At 38.0% G+C, this 19,730-nt stretch overlaps 1 protein-coding gene across 1 annotated transcript in view; it reads left to right on the top strand.

The window, feature by feature from the left end:
• The window catches only part of LOC129699009 (extended synaptotagmin-3-like), a 144,860-nt gene that overhangs the window by 100,784 nt on the left and 24,346 nt on the right, over nucleotides 1–19,730 (top strand). Inside the window, exons 10-15 of the mRNA XM_055638569.1 lie at nucleotides 310–358; nucleotides 867–956; nucleotides 2,219–2,299; nucleotides 9,771–9,839; nucleotides 16,001–16,075; nucleotides 17,431–17,517. Of these exons, the coding sequence (XP_055494544.1) occupies nucleotides 310–358; nucleotides 867–956; nucleotides 2,219–2,299; nucleotides 9,771–9,839; nucleotides 16,001–16,075; nucleotides 17,431–17,517 (451 nt within the window). The remainder of the gene's footprint in view (nucleotides 1–309; nucleotides 359–866; nucleotides 957–2,218; nucleotides 2,300–9,770; nucleotides 9,840–16,000; nucleotides 16,076–17,430; nucleotides 17,518–19,730) is intronic.

Here is a 19,730-nt window from a genome sequence, read left to right as displayed (position 1 = left end):
GAACCTTGAAAGTGAATATCCGTACATTATTTGGGTGGGAGGGAAATTTTACTCGAGTTTTCTTGCAGTAATTTTATTCTGACATCTATCCACTCGAAGTGCACAGGAACGGATTCATAATGAATAATTAGAAAGCTCTGTTATAGGATATTTGAGTAGCATTCAAACTGATGCATGTGTCCACACATTATGAGAACTTATTAGTGCACTCTGTTTGGGCTATTGTTATTTCAACAATTAAAGCATGAACATGTTAATTAGTATATGTATTTTGTGGTATAGTAATTTATTTTATATTCTGATTTACAGCCTTGTTATAGATCTTGGTGAAGTCATGAAAGACAGAATTGTGGAAGAGGTAAAGAATAGTAGCTGCAATATTGATGTTTTAGTTTGGATAGGGAACATATAGCAACTGATTGATGCATAACTGATAGATACCATTTCATCAGGTTCTATTATTTGGATTTTGAAAGCAATTCCCACTAAAAGTCATGCAAAAATGACATTCATAAATAGATCTATATAACGATTCACTTTTGAGAACCAATTGTGCTATCTTTTGTGTTTTATTAGAGCCGGAAATTTCATTTTATGGACAAACAAGGGTACATTTTAAATTTTGCATCTGAAAAAATAGTAGAAATAATTATTTTTCATTTCATGTATTTAAAGTGGACCTTTAGTCCAATAAAGTATGTATGACTGTGCTTTGATATTTTCCTTGCAAGTTATTGTTCCAATGGATGCAGTTAGTCTATATCTTCAATAGAGATTCAGTGTGAGCAATCTCTTGCTTTTTAACAAGACTGTTTATTATTGTCACTGTATTAAACTCATATAAATCTTCCTTGTCTTTTGACCAGTGGTTTCCTCTGAGTGATGTTGAGCATGGAAAAGTTCATCTAAAACTTGAATGGCTGTCCTTGCACACTGCCTTCGAAAACAAATCTGTGGTATGTTTTAATAGCATGGATCTAGATTTTTATAATACTTTTCCTGTCACACTTCCTTGGTAGATCTCTTGGTTTTGAATACTCCATACCCTACAATTTGTAAGTAACGATACTATGGAGACCCATTAAGCTTTCTTACAATAGCATTTAAGATACCATTGCTTTTGGACGCACAGAACAACTCTCCCCAAGGTCAAAAGACCAATACCTGATCTCTATATAAGTAAAAAATTGTTCATGAATACTGAACTCGTATTTAAAACGTAACATTTGAAATAATGAATCAAAATGTAATAATGTCAATGTACATATTTCCAATCATGCATATTAATTGAATATGATTAGCAGACAGAGGATTGCGGTGGACGGATAATATTCAGTTTAGAGGTCTGTGACCAGTGGACTTCTGCAATGATCTGTGTTGGGACCTCTGTTCATGATATATATAAATGACTCGGATGTAAGCATAGATGGTTATTTTGTACATTTGCAGATGACACCAGGATTGCTGGGGTCATGGATCACCCTGAACAGTATTGATGTACAGAGGGATTTTGGGGTTCAAGTCCATAACTACTTGAAAATGGCAACACAAGTAGATGGAGTGGTAAAGAAAGCGTGTGGTATGCTTGCCTTCATTGGTCAGGGCACAGAGTATAAAAACCAGGAAGTCATGTTGCAACTTTATAGGACTTTGGCTAAGCCACATTTGGAATATTACGTGCAGTGCTGGTCCACCATTACTGGAAGGATGCAGAGGATTTGGGTAGGAGGCAGAGGTTTACCAGAATTATGCCAGGATTAGGGGGGCATTAGGTGAAAGAAGTTGTTGAACAGACGGATAATTTCCTGTGGAATGCTAGAGGTTGTGGGGAGACATGATAGAAGTACATAAAATTTTGAGAGCCATGGATAGGGTAGAACCTTTTTCCCTTGATTGAAATATCAAATACTCCAGGGCATAGTTTTAAGGTGAGAGGGGAAAGTTTAAAAGAGATGTGCAGGGCAACATTTTATTTTAAGAGGTTGATGAGTTCCAAGAATGCACTGCAGGGGTTGGTGGTGGAGGCAGATACAATAGTGGCATTTAAGATACTTTATAGGCACATGAATATGCAGGGATGGAGGCATTCCGATTGTGTATAGGCAGATAAAAGTTGGTCATAGCATCATGTTTGGCACAAACATTGTTGGCTGAAGGGCCGTTGCTGTACTGTTCTATGTTCATGTCAAATAGGAAAATCTTATCTTATCATCAATAGGAAAATGCTCTGAAGCAGACTATACCTTGCAAATCGAACGCGGTACTGGTTGTTTATCTGGATAGTGCGTATCATCTGCCTGTAAGTAAATCTGTATATACTTGCAAATATACACAATATTTATTACGGAAGAATATTTTAAAATAATATTTATTTGATGCACACCATTATTGTTTGCAAATTACCCTGGAACAGTTGAGGGAGCAATACTCCCTAGATTTTGTGTTGTTGCAGTTTATGCTTAATATTGTTCTCGCCCTTCCTGTGACTTTCATTTCAACCTATACCATGAAATAGTCACTATTAAATTAAATTTAAATTTAATTAAATCTAATATTATCTATTTTACGGAAGCATTCATTAACTTAACCACCGTTGGGTGGTATTCACCAGCAGCATTCTTATATGCTGTGATTTTTGTTGTTTCTCTTTTTCACTTTCTAATTTCTTTACTAAATATCTCATCTATCTTTATAATGCACATTTTTCTTGGAGATATCTCTGGGGGAAAGGAGAAATGCGGATAGGGCTCACCCACCCAGCATTTAAAGGAAATATTTCAAATAATGTGTTGGACCATTTAAATCAAAAGAGACTATGTAAGCTTTAAAATGCAAGATGATGTAGCTAGGAAAATAGGAGGAATCACATTTTGTAGTTGGAACGTTAGGGGCGTTAATGAACCAATTAAAAGGGGTAAAATATTAGCCCATTAAAAATCTATTATTACTGATATAATATTTATTCAGGAGACGCATCTCAAAAATGGAGCTCACAACAGACTGAAGGATAGGTGGATTGGACAATTATATCACTCTACGTTTTCTTTCAAACCAAGAGAAACAGCAATTCTAATTTGTAAAGGTACACCATTCAAAGATTACTCCATTATAGCTGATAAGGAAGGCAGGTACATTATAATATAATGGGAATTATATTCAACTCCATTGACCATGGTGAATATTTATACTCCTAATTGCGATATCTCCAATTTTTTAAATAAAATATTTAATACAATTTCAGACTGGTCAGCATAATTTGATAATTGGGGGACATTTAAAATGCGTATTAGATCAATACTTGGATAAATCTGCACTTCAAAGGAAAAGTACATCAAAATCGAGTGACCTTTTAACATCTATATAAACAACACAAACAAACAGAGACGTATGGAGGATTGCCAATCCGTCTGGAAGAGAATACTCTTTTTATTCAGGTGTTCATAAAGTTTATACACGAATTACTATTTCATGGTTGACGCCAAACTTATCCCTTTTACCTACACCCAAAATATCACAACATTATTATTTTGGATCACTGTTCTCTTACTTTTTCAGTAAAATTGTAAGGAATGTATAATAAACAACCATTTTGGAGATTTAATCCACAAATACTAGCTGAGGCAAGTTGTTGTGACTATCTGAAGCTACGGATGAAAACATTTTTTGAGACAAACGACACCCCCGGTATTTCTCCATCTTTGCTGTGAGAAACTTTTAAAGCCAATGTCAGAGGTTGTATTATCGCATACCAAGCTTTTCAAAACAAGAAAAATAAGGCTGAACAATTGGAATTAGAAAAACAGATTCAATTCAATTCAATTCAACTTTAATGTCATCGCACAAATACAAGTATCAGTACAACGAAATGCAGTTTTGCGTCAGTCCGTAGTAGTTGTACATAAAGAAAAACAAAAAAAAATAGAAAGAGGGAAGATACAGAATAATCAGGAAATACAGAATGATTAAACAAAGGGGAGAGGGACAAAAATCAATCGTCGGGACTCCGAGTTCAGCAGTGTGATTTTGTTGTTGTAGAAGCTTTTCCTCATCTACTAGCACGTGACCTGAGGCTCCTGTGCCTCCCTGATGGGAGGAGGGCAAACAGTCCATGTTGGGTGTGTGAGGGGTCTTTAATCTTCCCAGCCAAGGGCATCCATGAGCGGGGCACCGATGATGTGCTGCGCGGTTTTCACCACCCGTTGTAGTGCCTTCCTGTCTGCAGCAGTGCAGCTGCTGTACCATGGTACAGCTTTTGGTCAGGATCTGGTGGGAAGGTGGGCTTTCTTGAGCAAGATAAAGGTAATAATGAGCCTCCTAAGGAAGTAAAGGCGCTGCTGTGCCTTTTGATCACTGAACAATTGGAATTACTCCGAGGAGCTGGAAAATGGATGGCGGTATGACAGCCCCCTCTGGTCTGCCTGAAAACAATAATCTCCTTCGTCTTTTGGAGAGGACGAGGTATTGTTGGCAACCAGGTGGTCAGGTGCGGATCTCATCCCTGTACTGACCATCGTTGTCGCTGATCAGTCCATACCGTGCAGCAAACATAATAATGGCGTTGGATCCGTATATGCAGTGTGGGTGACTAGAAATTTTCAGTGTTATAGTGGAGGAGGTGAGGTTATTGACCCTAACAGACTGAGGAGGTGGAGATGCCAAGTCCACTTAGTTTGGTGGACTTAAAACAGTTAGACCTAGAAAATGCGGCTGACCCAACCAGTGCAATACATAATAAGATAGCTGCACTAAAATTTAAATTAAACCAGATTGTCTCAGCAAAAATTATTAGGGTATTTCAATATACTAAACAAAAAATGTTGAATTTGGTGATAAACCACACAAGCTACTAGCACGCCAACTTCGCAAATTAGAGAATGACCGTACTATGCACAAAATTAGATCAGAACAAGGAGATATGCTTACATTGCCTAAAGATATCAATGAAAGATTCTTACAATTCTACCAAACACTATATTCATCAAAAATAACAGTCGATTCTGCAGATGAAAAGCTTTCTTGAGAATTGCAATCTCCCATCTCTTAATGAGGGGGAATGGGATGAATTAGGCCAAGAGATAACAACAAAAGACATTGTAGAGACTATTAAATCATTGAAAAGTGGAAAAAACCCTGGCCCGGATGGGCTTAATAACGAATTTTATTAAAAATGTAATGATTTAATTTCTCCACGCTTACAAGCCCTTTACATTCAAGCATTTAAAGAACAGACTTTACCACAAATTCTTGCTGAATCAACTATTACTTTAATTCCAAAAAAAGTTAAAAATCTCGAGGAGCCTGGATCCTATAGGGCAATAGCCCTTTTAAATAGGGATCAGAAGATACTAGCTAAGACTTTGGCTCGTAGATTAAGCCTAGTTATCGGTAAACTAATACATCCAGATCAAACTGGGTTTATACGTAAACGACACTCGTTTTATAATTTGAGACGTTTGTTTAACATAATATATTCGCAGAGAATGCCAAATGAAGATCTATCAATTATTTCTCTAGATGCAGAAAAAGCTTTCAACCAAGTGGAATGGTCTTATCTTTTCACAGTCTTGGAAAAATTCCAATTCGGAGAAAACTTTACTTTATGGGTGAAGCTTTTATACACTAATCCGACAGCTAGAATACTGACAAATCAAATGCTTTCACCTAAATTTTATTTATCTAGGGGTAACAGACAAGGATGTGCTCTTTCTCCAATGTTATTTGCTTTCGCCATAAAACCTCTTGCCGAGAGTATCAGGTCCCATTCAGGCATTTATGGATATAATACCAAATATACCCAATAAAATCTCATTATATGCAGATGATGTACTTTTATACATTACTAATCACCAAGTTAGTATTCTAAATGTTCTAAACATTATAGAATAACTTGGTTCTTTTTCTGGATACAGAATAAATTGGAACAAAAGTGTAATCATGCCAATAAAAGAACAAGACCCTTCTCAACGCCAACAATTTCCTTTCAGAATCGTTACTGAAAAGTTCAGATATCTTGGAATTTACGTGACAAAGGTATTCCTCTCTGTTTAAAATAAACTTCTCACCATTAATCACTAAATTATATGCCTACATCCAATTTTGGAAAACATTTCCTATCTCCCTTATTGGTAGATTAAATGCCATAAAGATTATTTTCCTTCCGCAACTTTTATACTTATTCCAATCAATACCGATATATCTCCCTAAAAGCTCTCCCTAAAAGCTTTTTTTTTTTTAAATTGACTCTATTGTCACTAACTTTATTTGGGACTACAAAACCCACAGAATACACAAAAGATATTTGTGCAAATCCAAAGAAAATGGAGGATTAGCTAATTTTCTTTTTTATTACTGGGCAATATTAAAAATATAACTTTCTGGTTGGACGATACATGTCAACATGTAAATTGGGTAAAAATGGAGAGGGAAGATTGTTTGCCTTTTAGTATAGGCTCGATCCTCCTATCTCCAATACATTTGAATAAGTCAACGTATGAGCAAAATCCGATAATACAGAGTACCATCCATATCTGGAAACAGCTGAAGTTCAGTCTTAAATTGAGAAATATCTCTCTCCTTCTTCCTATTGCAAATAATTCCTCGTTTAAACCGTCTACTTTAGATGTGGTGTTTGTTCAATGGAAGAACCTGGGGATCAATACTGTGGGAGACCTCTATAAAAAGGGGACTCTCTCGTCTTTTCAAGAACTAAAAGAGAAATATGACTTGAATGCCAATAATTTTTTTAGATTCCTTCAACTCCAAGATCACTTGAAAACATATACACGAGACTGTCCTCTTATGGGTCCAGATATATTAGACGTTTGTATACTGTGGGACCTTGTCGAAAGCCTTAATAGACCCCATGCCATACTGCAGTTACATCCTCGAAACATTTAGTAAGTTGATATCTTTGTCATTTATAACACTATCTTCTAAATACTCTGACACCCCACCCTCTCCAGAGATTTATAGGCGGAACTACTCCAGCATGGGTTTTGAAAGGATGAGCTGGGTTCTGGGGATTTATCGGCCTTTAATCCATTTCGAAAGATATATTTCCGGGGAATTTTATATGTCTTCAAGATAGACCTAACAATACATACCACTACTGTTCCCATTTAAATGCTAGGCATCTGCCTGATACAATTTAAAGTATTGCATAGGCAAGAAGCCACCCTAACATTCTTTTGTATCCTGTATATAATTACAAAACTTCTGGACGGAAATATTCAATATAATTTCTAAAACATTTCAAATTCAATTGGAGCCAGATGCAAAACTAATAATATTAGGAATGTCAGAGGGCTGCCCTAATCTAATGATATCTCAAAGACGCTTCCTTGACTATGGTTGAATAACTGCGAAAAAACGTATACTTAAATTATGGAAAAAGATAACAGTCCCCACAGTGAAGATGTGGATTACAGAAATGACCGAGACTCTACATCTAGAAAAACCAGGTCAATTTTCCAAAATATGGTCTCCTTTTATTGAATTTCTTCAACAACATAATGGTTGAACACAAACTCAAAACCGACGCTAGGGTCGGGTGAGCGGGCATATGGAAGGGCAGTGGGATATATCTCCGCTTCTTTCACTTCTTCTGGGGTTAGTTCTGGGTTTTTCTTTTTCGTATCTTTCTCGAAATTCTTTCTTCTTTTTAATTTCTTTCTTTCCCTCGTTTTCCTTTTTCCTTTTTCAGATTTAGCTATTAGTTTATAAAATGTTAAAATTGAAGCAGTACGAAAATTGTATAACTGTTATGTTGATTACTTTCTCTTTGTACAATTGTTTCTAATAAAATAAATATTAAAAAATTAATTTAAAAAATTAATATTGTTAAAAGCAATCCATCGCCATCTTTTTGCTCCGAAAATAAGCAACTGTGGTTCTGATAGATTTAGTTAATTTTTACATTTATTTGAAAATGGTAAATCTGTACATGGTTTTCTTATCCGACATGAAAACCCACACTGACATATCTCAGCTGCGTCCCTATTTGTAGTGGATATAGTTATAAGCGCCTTCCCTAGCATAATAATTGACACACCCAAGAACCATGGCCAAGGGTTTCCCTATTAGTCATCTGAGAAAATACTATTACATCATCAGTATGCTCTATGTGAGATGAGGTGAGGGTGGGTGTGTCCACAGACACCCCATCCCACCCTATGCACTAGTGTTCAGCATGTAGTAGATCCCATGAGTAGACATCAAGTGGACAATCTGGCCTCGTCTCAAGCAATAATTGAATTGGAAGTGCACAGCTTTGTCAAGCTCCTGGTGGTCCACAAATTTACAAAAAAAGATTTTTAATTTGAAACTTGAAATTGTTGCATCCAAATATTTAAAAAAAATAAGCAATAAAAGGCATGAAAGAGGGGATCAATCATATTTGGACAATTCTTCTTAAATGATACCGAATTAACAAAATAACTTATTGAAAACAGAGATAAATATGCAGTAAAAGTACACCCAATAAATATTAAAAGGCATGAATTAAGATGTGAAGATAAAATATAACAATGTGTTATGTCTTTGTGGAAGAAGAATGGGCAAGAGAATTAAATTGTAACATTGATTATTAATAAAAACATTTCTTTCAGCCTTTCTTAATTGACTCCAGTAACACTATCTGCATCCTTTTTTTCCTCAATGGTCTCTTGAACTATTGTGGAGCTTCCGTCTCCACGAAGAAGTCCTTTTCAAGTTTAATCATGCCACGCGTGGGGAAAAACTCCTTTTGATATTTGTCCAGAAATTGCATTTAATGAGGATTGAATGAATTAAAGGACACTCCGTTAGGAAGCAGATGACGATGAATTTCTCTAGTCAGAAGGTGGTGAATCTGTGGAATTCATTGCCACAGAAGGCTGTGGAGGACGTCAATGGATCTTTTTAAGGCAGAGATGAATAGATTATTAATTAGTATGAGTGTCAAGGGATATGGGGAGAACGCAGGAGAATGAGGTTAGGAGGGAGAGATAGATCAGCCATGATTGAATGGCAAGGTCGACTTGTTGGGCCAAATGGCCTAATTTTGCTCCTGTCACTTATGACTTGAACTTTGTGTGCTTGTCCTATTCCTACTAATTTAAGCAAATTTTTTTAAATGTATATTTATTTATTTATTTTTAAAAATAAAATACATTGGTACAAAAATTATGTTAACATATTACATTCTCTGTACAACTTCCTTTTTTTTTAAAGAGAGAAATGAGAAAAGAGGAAAAACAGGTTGTGAAAAGTGAAGGATAGACTAGTGAACGTGAGTAAAAACAGATAAAGAAAAAGTGAAAAAAGGAATAAGTGAAGAAGGAAAGCAGGAGGGAGATTATTCAGTCGCCACAAAGAGATGAATTTTTAATATTCTGAATCATCTTTCACCCATACCTGAAACTTTTAGTTTTCATGATACTATGTCACCACATGAATCCAAGAAATCGATAAATGGGGACCAACTCATTAAGAATTGGTCTTGTTTGTCTATTAGGAGGAGTCTAATTTCTTCCAAATTTAAGCAATGTTATAGATTAATATCTTTTCCCACATTCGCTACAGTCAGTACCTCTATATGTTAATCTCTCCACAGCTTCTTTTGCATTATTGATAACTTTAATCTATTCAGATTACTTTGGAGCACAGAACTCTGCCACTAGAGTTTAGTCTCTGGGTTTTCACTGCTCTGTGTATTAACAGAATATATTCCAACTGAAATTTGGCTTTATTTTCTTATGTATGTTGAATAATATAATTTGTTTTTGTTCAAGAGAAATCAGTTTGAATATACAAACAATGAATACAGCATAAAGAAAAAGAGCAAGCCAAAATACATCAAGGTAATTTTGTTGTGTTAGTTCACGGTTTGATTGTCATATGCACCATGAATGGGACAATGCAATTCATTTGCCATGGCTTTTAAATGGACGTTATTACAATAAATGTCAGAAATCATCATTTCAAGTTCAAAACTTGATGTTCAATGCAAAGATTGAATAGAAAATCACAATCCAACACTACTACACTGGTGCCAACACACTATCCCCATTAGATCTTTGCTGACTCATAGCAGGCGTGTCACTAATATCCCAGGGATACACTCATGAGACCTGCTTCATATTTTCCTCTGTTCTCCCATTACATAGTTCTGGAAAACTGTATGTTTACTCAAAGCACCAATCCATGTAATTGCTTTGCACTTGTCTCTAACTTCCCACCATGCAACTAGATCTGATCAGTAGGCTCCAGCCCCGGGTCCGTCACGCTGCTGATGGAGTATCCTGTGGAAAGGATCTCTGGTGTTTCTCATGAAGAGTGTTTCCAACCATTTTCCCTGCTATACCACTGCCCATTTTCTTATACAGCACCCTGCACCTTAAATGCTAAGGCTGCCATTTTTTTAAAGAGCTTCTGCTGTGAAGATTAGTTTGTTCCTCAGCAAACCATGATTCAGCGGTACATCATTGACAACGTCATGCGCAAATAGGACTAAATAAGAGGAAAAGACCCTTGTTGGAAACCTTTGCCCTGCTTGTAAGGCCAATCCTCTAGTAACACTGGTTGGGCCATTGGTACGCACTTCGACGTTTCAGCAAACAGATTGCAGAAATCTGATAATACCTTTAGACACTGTAATGATTATGTTCTATTCAGATATGCAGGCGGATATCTTGTTATTAGACATTAATCATCCAAATGTGTGGGCATGGTTTAGAAACATAGAAAAACAGGTGCAGGAGTAGGCCATTCGGCCCATCGAGCCAGCAATATGATCATGGCTGGTCATCTAAAATCAGTATCCCGTTTCTGCTTTTTCCCCATATCCTTTGATTTTTTTTTTTCACTTAAATTTTTATTGATTTTTCACAGAGAGATATATACAAAACAGTGCAGCACCATCACCATAAATAAAACAAAATAAGAAAAACAACAATCAAAATAAAAAAAATAAATAGATAGGGGAAAAAAAAGAAGTAAATAAATAAAAAATTGTTATAAGACCGTGTGTTTCACTTACCAAATCAAAAAAAACGTTACATTGATTAGTTATCTGGAGATATTTAAATATTCACACAAACATACCATCTATTTCTATATAACACAATCTTCCCATAAATAGCTCGGCATTTATCTAGTTGGTCATGGCTCAAATAAACGGTCCATTTTTCCCAGATCTTCTCAAATGAATTCTCCTTGACTCTCAAGGAATATGTCAGTTTCTCCATAGTAAAGATGTCTCGCACAATTTCTAACCACTGTTCCTGTTTTGGACTTTTTTCGTTAAGCCACTGCCTGGTAATGGCCTTCTTACTTGCTGCAAGCAAAACTTTAATCAAATAGGTATCCTCTATCTTTACAATATCTTTAATGTGCCCCAGATACATCACAGGGCAGGTATTTGGGATTTTATAACCCAAGATATTTTTAACAACTACGTTAACATTTTCCCAGTATGGCCTTATCTTTACACAGTTCCAGAAAATATGCTTCCATACTCCCGCACAGGCTCCAACAGTGTTGTTGTACAGCAAGTTGTCTGCTTTTTATTTTGGATGTTATAAAAAAGCGAGATAGATTCTTCCAGCAAAAATCTTTCCATACTAGTGAGCTTGTGGATGAACATTGTGTTTCACACATTTGATACCATTCTTCTTCTGTTATTTGAATCTTTGATTCTGCTTCCCATTTTATTTTTATGTAGAGCGTTGATTCTCCCCCGCTTCCCACCAGAGCTTGGTAGAAAGCAGATGACCCAAGACCCCTTCTGTTGTATGCATCCACAATCACCTTGATCACATTATTTGAAGTTTCATCTAGTTCTGGCCTTATCTCTTTAGTAAAGTAGTCTCTTAATTGCAAGTAACTAAAAAAATCTTTGTTTTCAAGACCGTACTTTGACTTTAAATCTTGGAAGCTCATAAACTCGCCATTTTCTGAAACTGTATATATTACCGTTATGCCATTTTGTGCCTTTTTGTGCCCATTGTTTGAATTTTGAATCATACACCCCTGGCTTAAACTTTGAGTCATATGCAAACCACTTCAATGCGTGAACCCCTCTTTTTAATTTGTATTTTTCCACTATAACATTCCATATTTCTAACGTAAATGCTACTATTGATCCATAGCTTGTCTCAAAGCTCCTCTCAGATATTTGTCTCCCACTAAAATCTGGGTCTGGTAACCCTGTATTTTCCTTTCCATTTCTTTCCATTGAGATTCATAATCAGCTCTACACCAACAAGCCAGAGGTCTGAGTTGAGCTGCATAAAAGTATTTCCTCAGTTTGGTAAAGCCATTCCACCCTTGCTTTTCGGCAGTTGAAGTGTTGTTAGTTTTATTCTTGTTTTTTTGCTATTCCAATGAATCTAGAGATCATCTATGAATTTGTCTTGGGGAACGTTAATTGGTAGAGATTGGAATAAATATAGTAGTTTAGGTAGGATATTCATTTTTATCATTTGTATTCTGGCACTGAAGTCTAGAGGAATGGTAGACCACCTTTCAACATCCTTTTTTGATGTTTTCTTCAATTTTGTTATAATTAGTTTCAAACATGTTGGAAAGTGTTTTGGTTATAGTTACACCACGATACTGCATCGTTTTAGAATTCCATTTCAGATTATATGCATCTCTGATTTGTTGGGATGGAGAATAATTGAATGAAAGAATTTGTGTTTTTGTTATATTCAGTTTATACCCTGAGTAGTATCCTTATGTTTCAAATAGGTTCATTAGATTTGGGAGACATATATCTGGTCGTTCAAGAAAAATAATGACATCATCAGCGAAAAGACCAATGATATGTTCTTTCCCCCCTATTTTGACCCCTGCAGGTCTTCTCTGCCTTATTGCTTGTGCTAAGGGTTCAATGTACAAAACAAAGAGAGTAGGAGAAAGGCAGCATCCTTGTCTTGTGCCCCTCTCTAACTGGATCCTTTTTGATAGGTTTCCATTTATCTTTGTCCTAGCTATAGGCTCCTGATATATTGTTTTATTACACCAAATTGCATATCCCTTGATTTAGCCCTAAGAGCAAAATCTAACTCTCTTGAAAACTTCCAGTGAATTGACCTCCACTGCCTTGTGTGGCAGAGAAATCCACAGATTCACAACTCTCTGCGTGAAAAAGTTTTTCCTCATCTCAGTCCTAAATGACCTACCCCTTATTCTTAATCTGTGACCTCTGGTTCTGGACTCCCCCAACATCAGGAACATTTTTCCTGCAACTAGCCTGTCCAATCCATTAAGAATTTTATATGTTTCTATATAAGATACCCTCTCATCCTTCTAAATTCCAGTGAATACAAGCATAGTCGACCCACTCTTTCATCTTATGTCAGTCCCGCCACCCCGGGAATTAACCTGGTGAACCTATGCTGCACGCTCTCAACTTAAGAGACCAAAATTGCACACAATACTCCAGGGGCGGTCTCACCAGGGCCCTGTACAACTGCAGTAGGGCCTCCTTACTCCTAAACTCAAATCCTCTTGCAATGAAGGCCAACATGCTATTAGCTTTCTTCACTGCCTGCTATACCTGCATGTTTACTTTCAGTGACTGATGTACAAGCACACCCAGGTCCCATTGCACCTCCCAGTTTCCTATTCTGACACCATTCAGATAATAATCTGCCTTCCTGTTTTTGCCACCAAAATGGATAACCTCACATTTATCCACATTATACTGCATCTGCCATGCATCTGCCCACTCACCCAACCCATCCAAGTCACCCTGCAGCTTCAGCATCCTCCTCACAGCTCACACTGCCACCCAGCTTTGTGTCATCCACAAATTTGAAGATGTCACATCTTCATCTAATTCCCTCATCTAAATCATTAATACAATACAATACAATACCTTTATTTGTCATTTGAACCTCACATGAGGTTCAAACGAAATGTAGTTTCTGCAGCCATACAATACAATAAAAGAACCAAAACACACACCAACACTATTTCACATAAACATCCATCACAGTGGCTCTCCTCCTCACTGTGATGGAAGGCAAAGTTCTTGTCTCTCCCCTGCATTCCATTTCCCTCCCGAAGTCGAGGTCAAAGTACAAGGGCGGCGCGACAATATATATATTGTAAATAATTGGGGTCGCTCAGTGAAGAAGGGTCCCGACCCGAAACATCACCCATTCATTCTGAGATACTGCCAGTCCCGCTGAGTTGCTCCAGCATTTTGTGTGTATCTTCACTGTGGATGATATCTGAGCTCCACAGTTACAGTTCAAGTCAAGTTTATTATCATGTGCACAAGTATGGTGAGGTCCAACTACAATTAAAATGTTGATTGCAACAGCATCGTAGGCCCTTAGATTGGACAAACACATAAAACATAAATTATACGTACACTACACATAGACAGTGAAAAGAACGTCACCAACAATCTGTCAAGGTCCAACAACAAAGAAGCCACTTCAAAAGAGCACACTGACACCTCTACATCCTCAGAAAACTGAGGTAACTTGGCATGTCAACAATGTCTCTTACCAACTTCTACAGATGTCTCCTAAAAAGCATATTGTCAGTTTGCATCTCAGCTTGCTTTGGGAACAGATCGGCCCAAGATTGCAAGAGAGTGCAGACAGTAGTGGATATAAACCAGTGCATCACGCAGATCCGATTCCCCATTATTAACTCCATCTACAACACTTCACACTGGCTTAGGGAAGCAGCTAACATAATTTAGGTTCTTTCCCACCCAAATCTTTCCTCCTTCTCCATTTTCCAGTTGAACAGAAGATACAGAAGCTTAAAAGCACACATCTCCAGGCTCAGGAACAGCTTCTTCCCTGCTGTTATAAGTCTTCTCAACAGTCCTTCCATGAGCTTCTTTCAGGCTATATATAAAGGACATATTATGGTATTACATGTGAAAAGACAAAGCTTGATCTACTCATAGGATATTGGGATGGGCAAGTGACTGAAGTCTGTGGGCAAGCGTTTTGGGATCAATGTTACAAAATTTTGAGATTTAAAAATTCAAGTCTGCAATTTATCCCATCAGATAAAGCATAAAAATAAGTTTAATTTGACACCTAATTCACTTTCAGTATTAAAAAAGTTATGGCCATTTTCATGCTCTGAAATTAGCACCTTGTTCCCTATTGCTTTTCCATTGACTTAACCCAAAAGCTGTGATCAAGGACAGTCAAAAACCCATAACTTTCTTAAAAATTAAGAGACCTGAATGAAATTTTCAATTATTGTAGATTGACGCATTCTGAAACAAATATGAAACAATCTTACTTGGATGACCATATAATTAGTTAGTTACCCAATTGTAGCTAATTACAAAATTCAATTGCTAGATCTAAACATCTATCCATTTCTTAAGAAAAAGTTAACATTTTTAAATGGCCTTAATGGTTCAAATAATATTCACACAATAATTCAGAATATGACATGATTTTTAAATCTCAATGTCATTAATTTATAGGCCAAATGGAAGGAATTTAGTGTTTAATTCCCGTAAATTAATGGCCATTTTAATCATCTTGCGAGTGGGTTTTTGTGGAACGCGCTGGTTTGGAACGTTGCATTTGCTGTGAATTTAAACCTCATATCGGCAGGAAAAATACTGCCGGTTCGTATATTTACATAATGACATTTTTGCAACGTGAAATTTAGATTAAAGAAGCAAATTTATATATAAAATAAACGGCTTTCCTTTACCTGTGAATAGGCTGGAGAAACAAGGCATTTTAAACCCGCATTTTAAAATTTTGAAATGGGGCAAGGCTAACTTTAATAATATTAGACAGGAACTCGCTCGTTGATTGGAATATGTAGTCTGCGGAGAAACGGAGGTCCGGAAAGCAGGATGCTTTTGAAACTGTGATATAAAGAGTGAAGGGCATCAAGAGTGAAGGGCAACAAGAGTGAAGGACATCAAGAGCTCAGGGCATCAAGTGCAGCTGGGAGTAAGGTTGGTTGATGAGGGAAATTGAGATTTTGCTGAGGATTGTGCTTTTTTTTCCATTCATAGTCAATAAAGAAAACAAACCTGGAACCTAGCTGCTCTGTTCAGCTTGTGGTTGAAAATATCATGCAAGAAAGTAAGGTATGTGATATCCATTTTCAGAACTGTTCATTTGTGTAAAAAGTCATATAACGATAATATAAATTAATTGAGTTGAATTTCTCAGAATTCTTAACACCAGAATAATTTTTATATGGAGCACAGTAGTTCAGCAGAAAGTGCTGTTGCCTCACAGCTCCAAGGAATCAGGTATGACCCTAAACATAGAAAATATAAAAGGAATCGGCCCTTCGACCCACAATGTTTGTGCTGAACATGATGCCTAGCTGAACTGATCTCATCTGCCTGCAAGTAATCCATATCCCTCCATACCCTGCAAATCTATGTGCCTATCTAAATTCTTCCTAAACGCCACTATCATATCTGCCTCCACCACCACCCTTGGCACCTTTGACAAGTGCTTTTTTGAAATTGCAATGTCAGGTAATTTATGTACTTATTAAGCTTTTAAAACTTGATCCTTTCAAAGATTGTGCATGATATGTAAAGGACTGTCCCACTTGGGCGACCTAATTGGCAAGTTTAGAAGAGTTTGAAAAAATGACGTTAAAGACCTCCTTCGACTATGTTGAAGACCAGCTACGACTAACTTCGGGAAAATTGGACAGTGGAGAGTGAAGACGACCTCCTTCGATCTCCTTCGACCTCCCTTCGACTATGATGAAGACTATCTACGACTACCTTCGACTACCTAAAGGGCCTGTCCCACTTTCACAACCTAATTCTCGACCTTTTTTACTCGTGGACATTTTTCATCAGGCTAGAAAAACGCCCCGACCTGCTTGATGCCACGAGTACCTACGACTAGCATCACGACCTACCTATGACCTCATGACGACCATGCTACGAGTATGAGTCAAGGGCAAACTCGGCAGAGGTCCTGAATTAGGTCGTGAAAGTGGGACAGGCCCTTTAGACTACGCTCGATTACCTACGACTAACATGCCGACCTACTATGACTAAACCTACGAGTAAATAAAGTATCTATTTTTTCCATGGCGACCTTTTTTTACTTGCGGGCATTTTTTAACATATTGAAAAAAACGTCGCGACCTAGCTGAGGCCTCGAGTACGCAGAGACCACTCTTGAGCATGTAGGAGAGTTACGAAGACCTCCTAAGACCTCGTGTCGACCATGCTGCGAGTATGAGTCGAGGGCAAACTCGCCAGAACTAGCGGAATAGATCGTCCCAGTGGGACAGGCCCTTTACTGTTTAACTGTGACTCCGATTAATGACTTATTCATTAGATAGTCCTTTCCTTGTCACTGGAATGTTCATGCCACTGTTTAGCAATTTAAGTAAATCAAGTAACTATTTAAAAAAATGTTAATTATTGAGTGAGAGTTGAATTAACACACAATTCTGAATTTGCAGATTTGCTACAATACAAGTGCACCAGTCTGGGAACAAGCGTTTACATTCTTCATCAAAAACTTGCATTCTGAGGGGCTAAACATAGAGGTAATACATGATTTCCTACATTAAGCTACCACTTGTAATTGGTGTGGAACAAGAAAATAGCCATTATATATATTCAGGCTCATTTTCATAACTGGCCGAAGGGCCGAATGGCCTCCTCCTGCACCTATTTTCTATGTTAAAATGTGTGAAGTGTGAAGGAAATTTAGAAAATGTTGAAATATTTTTGGATTGCAGGCCCTATCATGATTACTTAGATATATGCATTTTGTTTGTCATATTGGATTGTACTTCCTATTTGTAGGCAGTCTCTTAGAATTGAGGACAACTTGGTTCCATTTCACTTCTGTGGATTGTGCAATGGCTAGTGAAATAAATGTGAGATTGCCAGATTTCAGCAGGGGTATTGAAAGGCAGTGATTGGCAGGATGGGTGGGTTATGGGTAGGGAGGTGTTGGGGTCCTGCTCATTATGTTGGCCTGCTGTGAGCTCACATTCTTCTCTAAGAGGTTGAGGGCCAATGATATCCAGATTGTCAATGAAAATGTTGCAGCTTTGCAACAAGGTTTTCAATCCTCTGTAGATAAAGTATATCTTCTTGTGACTGAGTTCAGATTAGAATCTGTTTTGGGATTCTACCCTTGGCCATTGCAAATGGCTGAGCATCATTCAGGCCTGGGAGAGTATACTGATATTGGTCTACTTGTGCCGCCAGTGGATTTTGCAGTGACAGCATGGATGGTATTTTCCCACTGCTTTGAAGTTGTCCAAGTCTCATAAACAATCTGAAAGGCACAGGCCACTGCCAGCTGGTAGTCAACAGGTTTTGTGTTGGGGTTTAGGCCTTAATTCCCAAACACTTTTCCTAAGATGGTGGAAGACTGTCTGGTGCAACTGAAGGCACTGGTGAATTTCATCATCAATGTCTGCCTTTGAGAGATGATTTCTAAGATTTGGGTATTAGTCCCCTTTTTGTAGGCCTTTTTAAGGATATTTATTGTCAGAGAATGGTGTATAACCTGAGCTGGTTGGTAGGGGCCCTTGTTTGGTGAACGTTGAATTTAACACCCATCCTCTCTTCAGTGATTAAATTGACGAGGGCAATTGGTCTATGATCAGTGAAATTGCAATGGTGTTTTTTTTTAAGTAGAGGTCAAAGATGTTGAAGATTTTGTAATGGAGAGAGTACATCAAACGTCTGTTCTCACAACTGCTGGCCAGGAGCCTGGGTACTGAGAACCTGTCAATGTTGTTGCCTCTCCTTTGGCACTTTCTCTGCCATTAATTACCCCACAGCTCAAGATGGAGAGGCTTCCTCTGAGCGCTGCTAGGTGAATTGAGGTAAGCAAATATATCGAAGTGGCTGGTGTGTGAGTGCAGCCATTTCTATTAGCAGCAACTTGATCCTAGTCTCACTGATCTTGGATGTGATGAGAGATGCTACATTCCCTCCCATCTGTGAGGCAAAACAGCTCTAACCAGCCTGGAGACTTCTATACGGTAACAAATTCAAATGGTGGTCATTGGTCATTGACGTTATTACCATAGAGATAGCAAGCTGCACAGCTCTCTGCAAAAGGAGGGATAGCAGTTTGAATTGCATCTAAGAGGAGGTACTGGAAGAGAGAAGGTGGGAGACAGTGAGAAAGGGAGGGAAGCATCGAATGCCAACGTCCCCGGGTGTTGTACCTCTTGTGAACAGGTTCACCCACTTAGAAGCTGTCGGGACAGAAGACGTGTTTGCACTGAGCGGCGGACTGGCTTGCGATGCGAATAGGGCTGTTGAGCCAAAACCAAAAAGGCCTAAGGCAGGCAACGCCATTGTAGTGGGAGACTCTATTGTGAGAGGTACGGACAGGGGTTTCTGCGGCAACAGACGGGATGCGAGGATGGTGTGCTGCCTTCCTGGTGCCAGGATCCAGGATGTCACGGACAGAGTGCAGAAAATCCTCAAGGGCGAAGGTGAACATCCGGAAGTGGTAGTGCATGTCGGCACAAATGATGTCGGAAAGAAGGGGATGAATATTCTGCAGCGTGACTTTAGAGAGCTCGGAAAAATGCTGAAAAGCAGGACCTCCAGGGTTGTTATCTCCGGTTTGCTTCCAGTTCCTCGTGCTGGCGAGAGCAGGAACAGGGAGATACGGGACCTGAACGTGTGGCTGAGGAACTGGTGCACGGGGCAGGGATTTAGATTCTTAGATCACTGGGATCTGTTTTGGTGTAAGGGGGAACTGTACAAAAGGGACGGATTGCAT

The sequence above is a fragment of the Leucoraja erinacea genome, chromosome 7 (genome assembly GCF_028641065.1).
Source record: "Leucoraja erinacea ecotype New England chromosome 7, Leri_hhj_1, whole genome shotgun sequence".
Lineage (NCBI taxonomy): Eukaryota > Metazoa > Chordata > Chondrichthyes > Rajiformes > Rajidae > Leucoraja > Leucoraja erinaceus.
The sequence above is the reverse complement of the archived record's forward strand: the minus strand, read 5'-3'. Positions and strand labels throughout refer to the sequence as shown.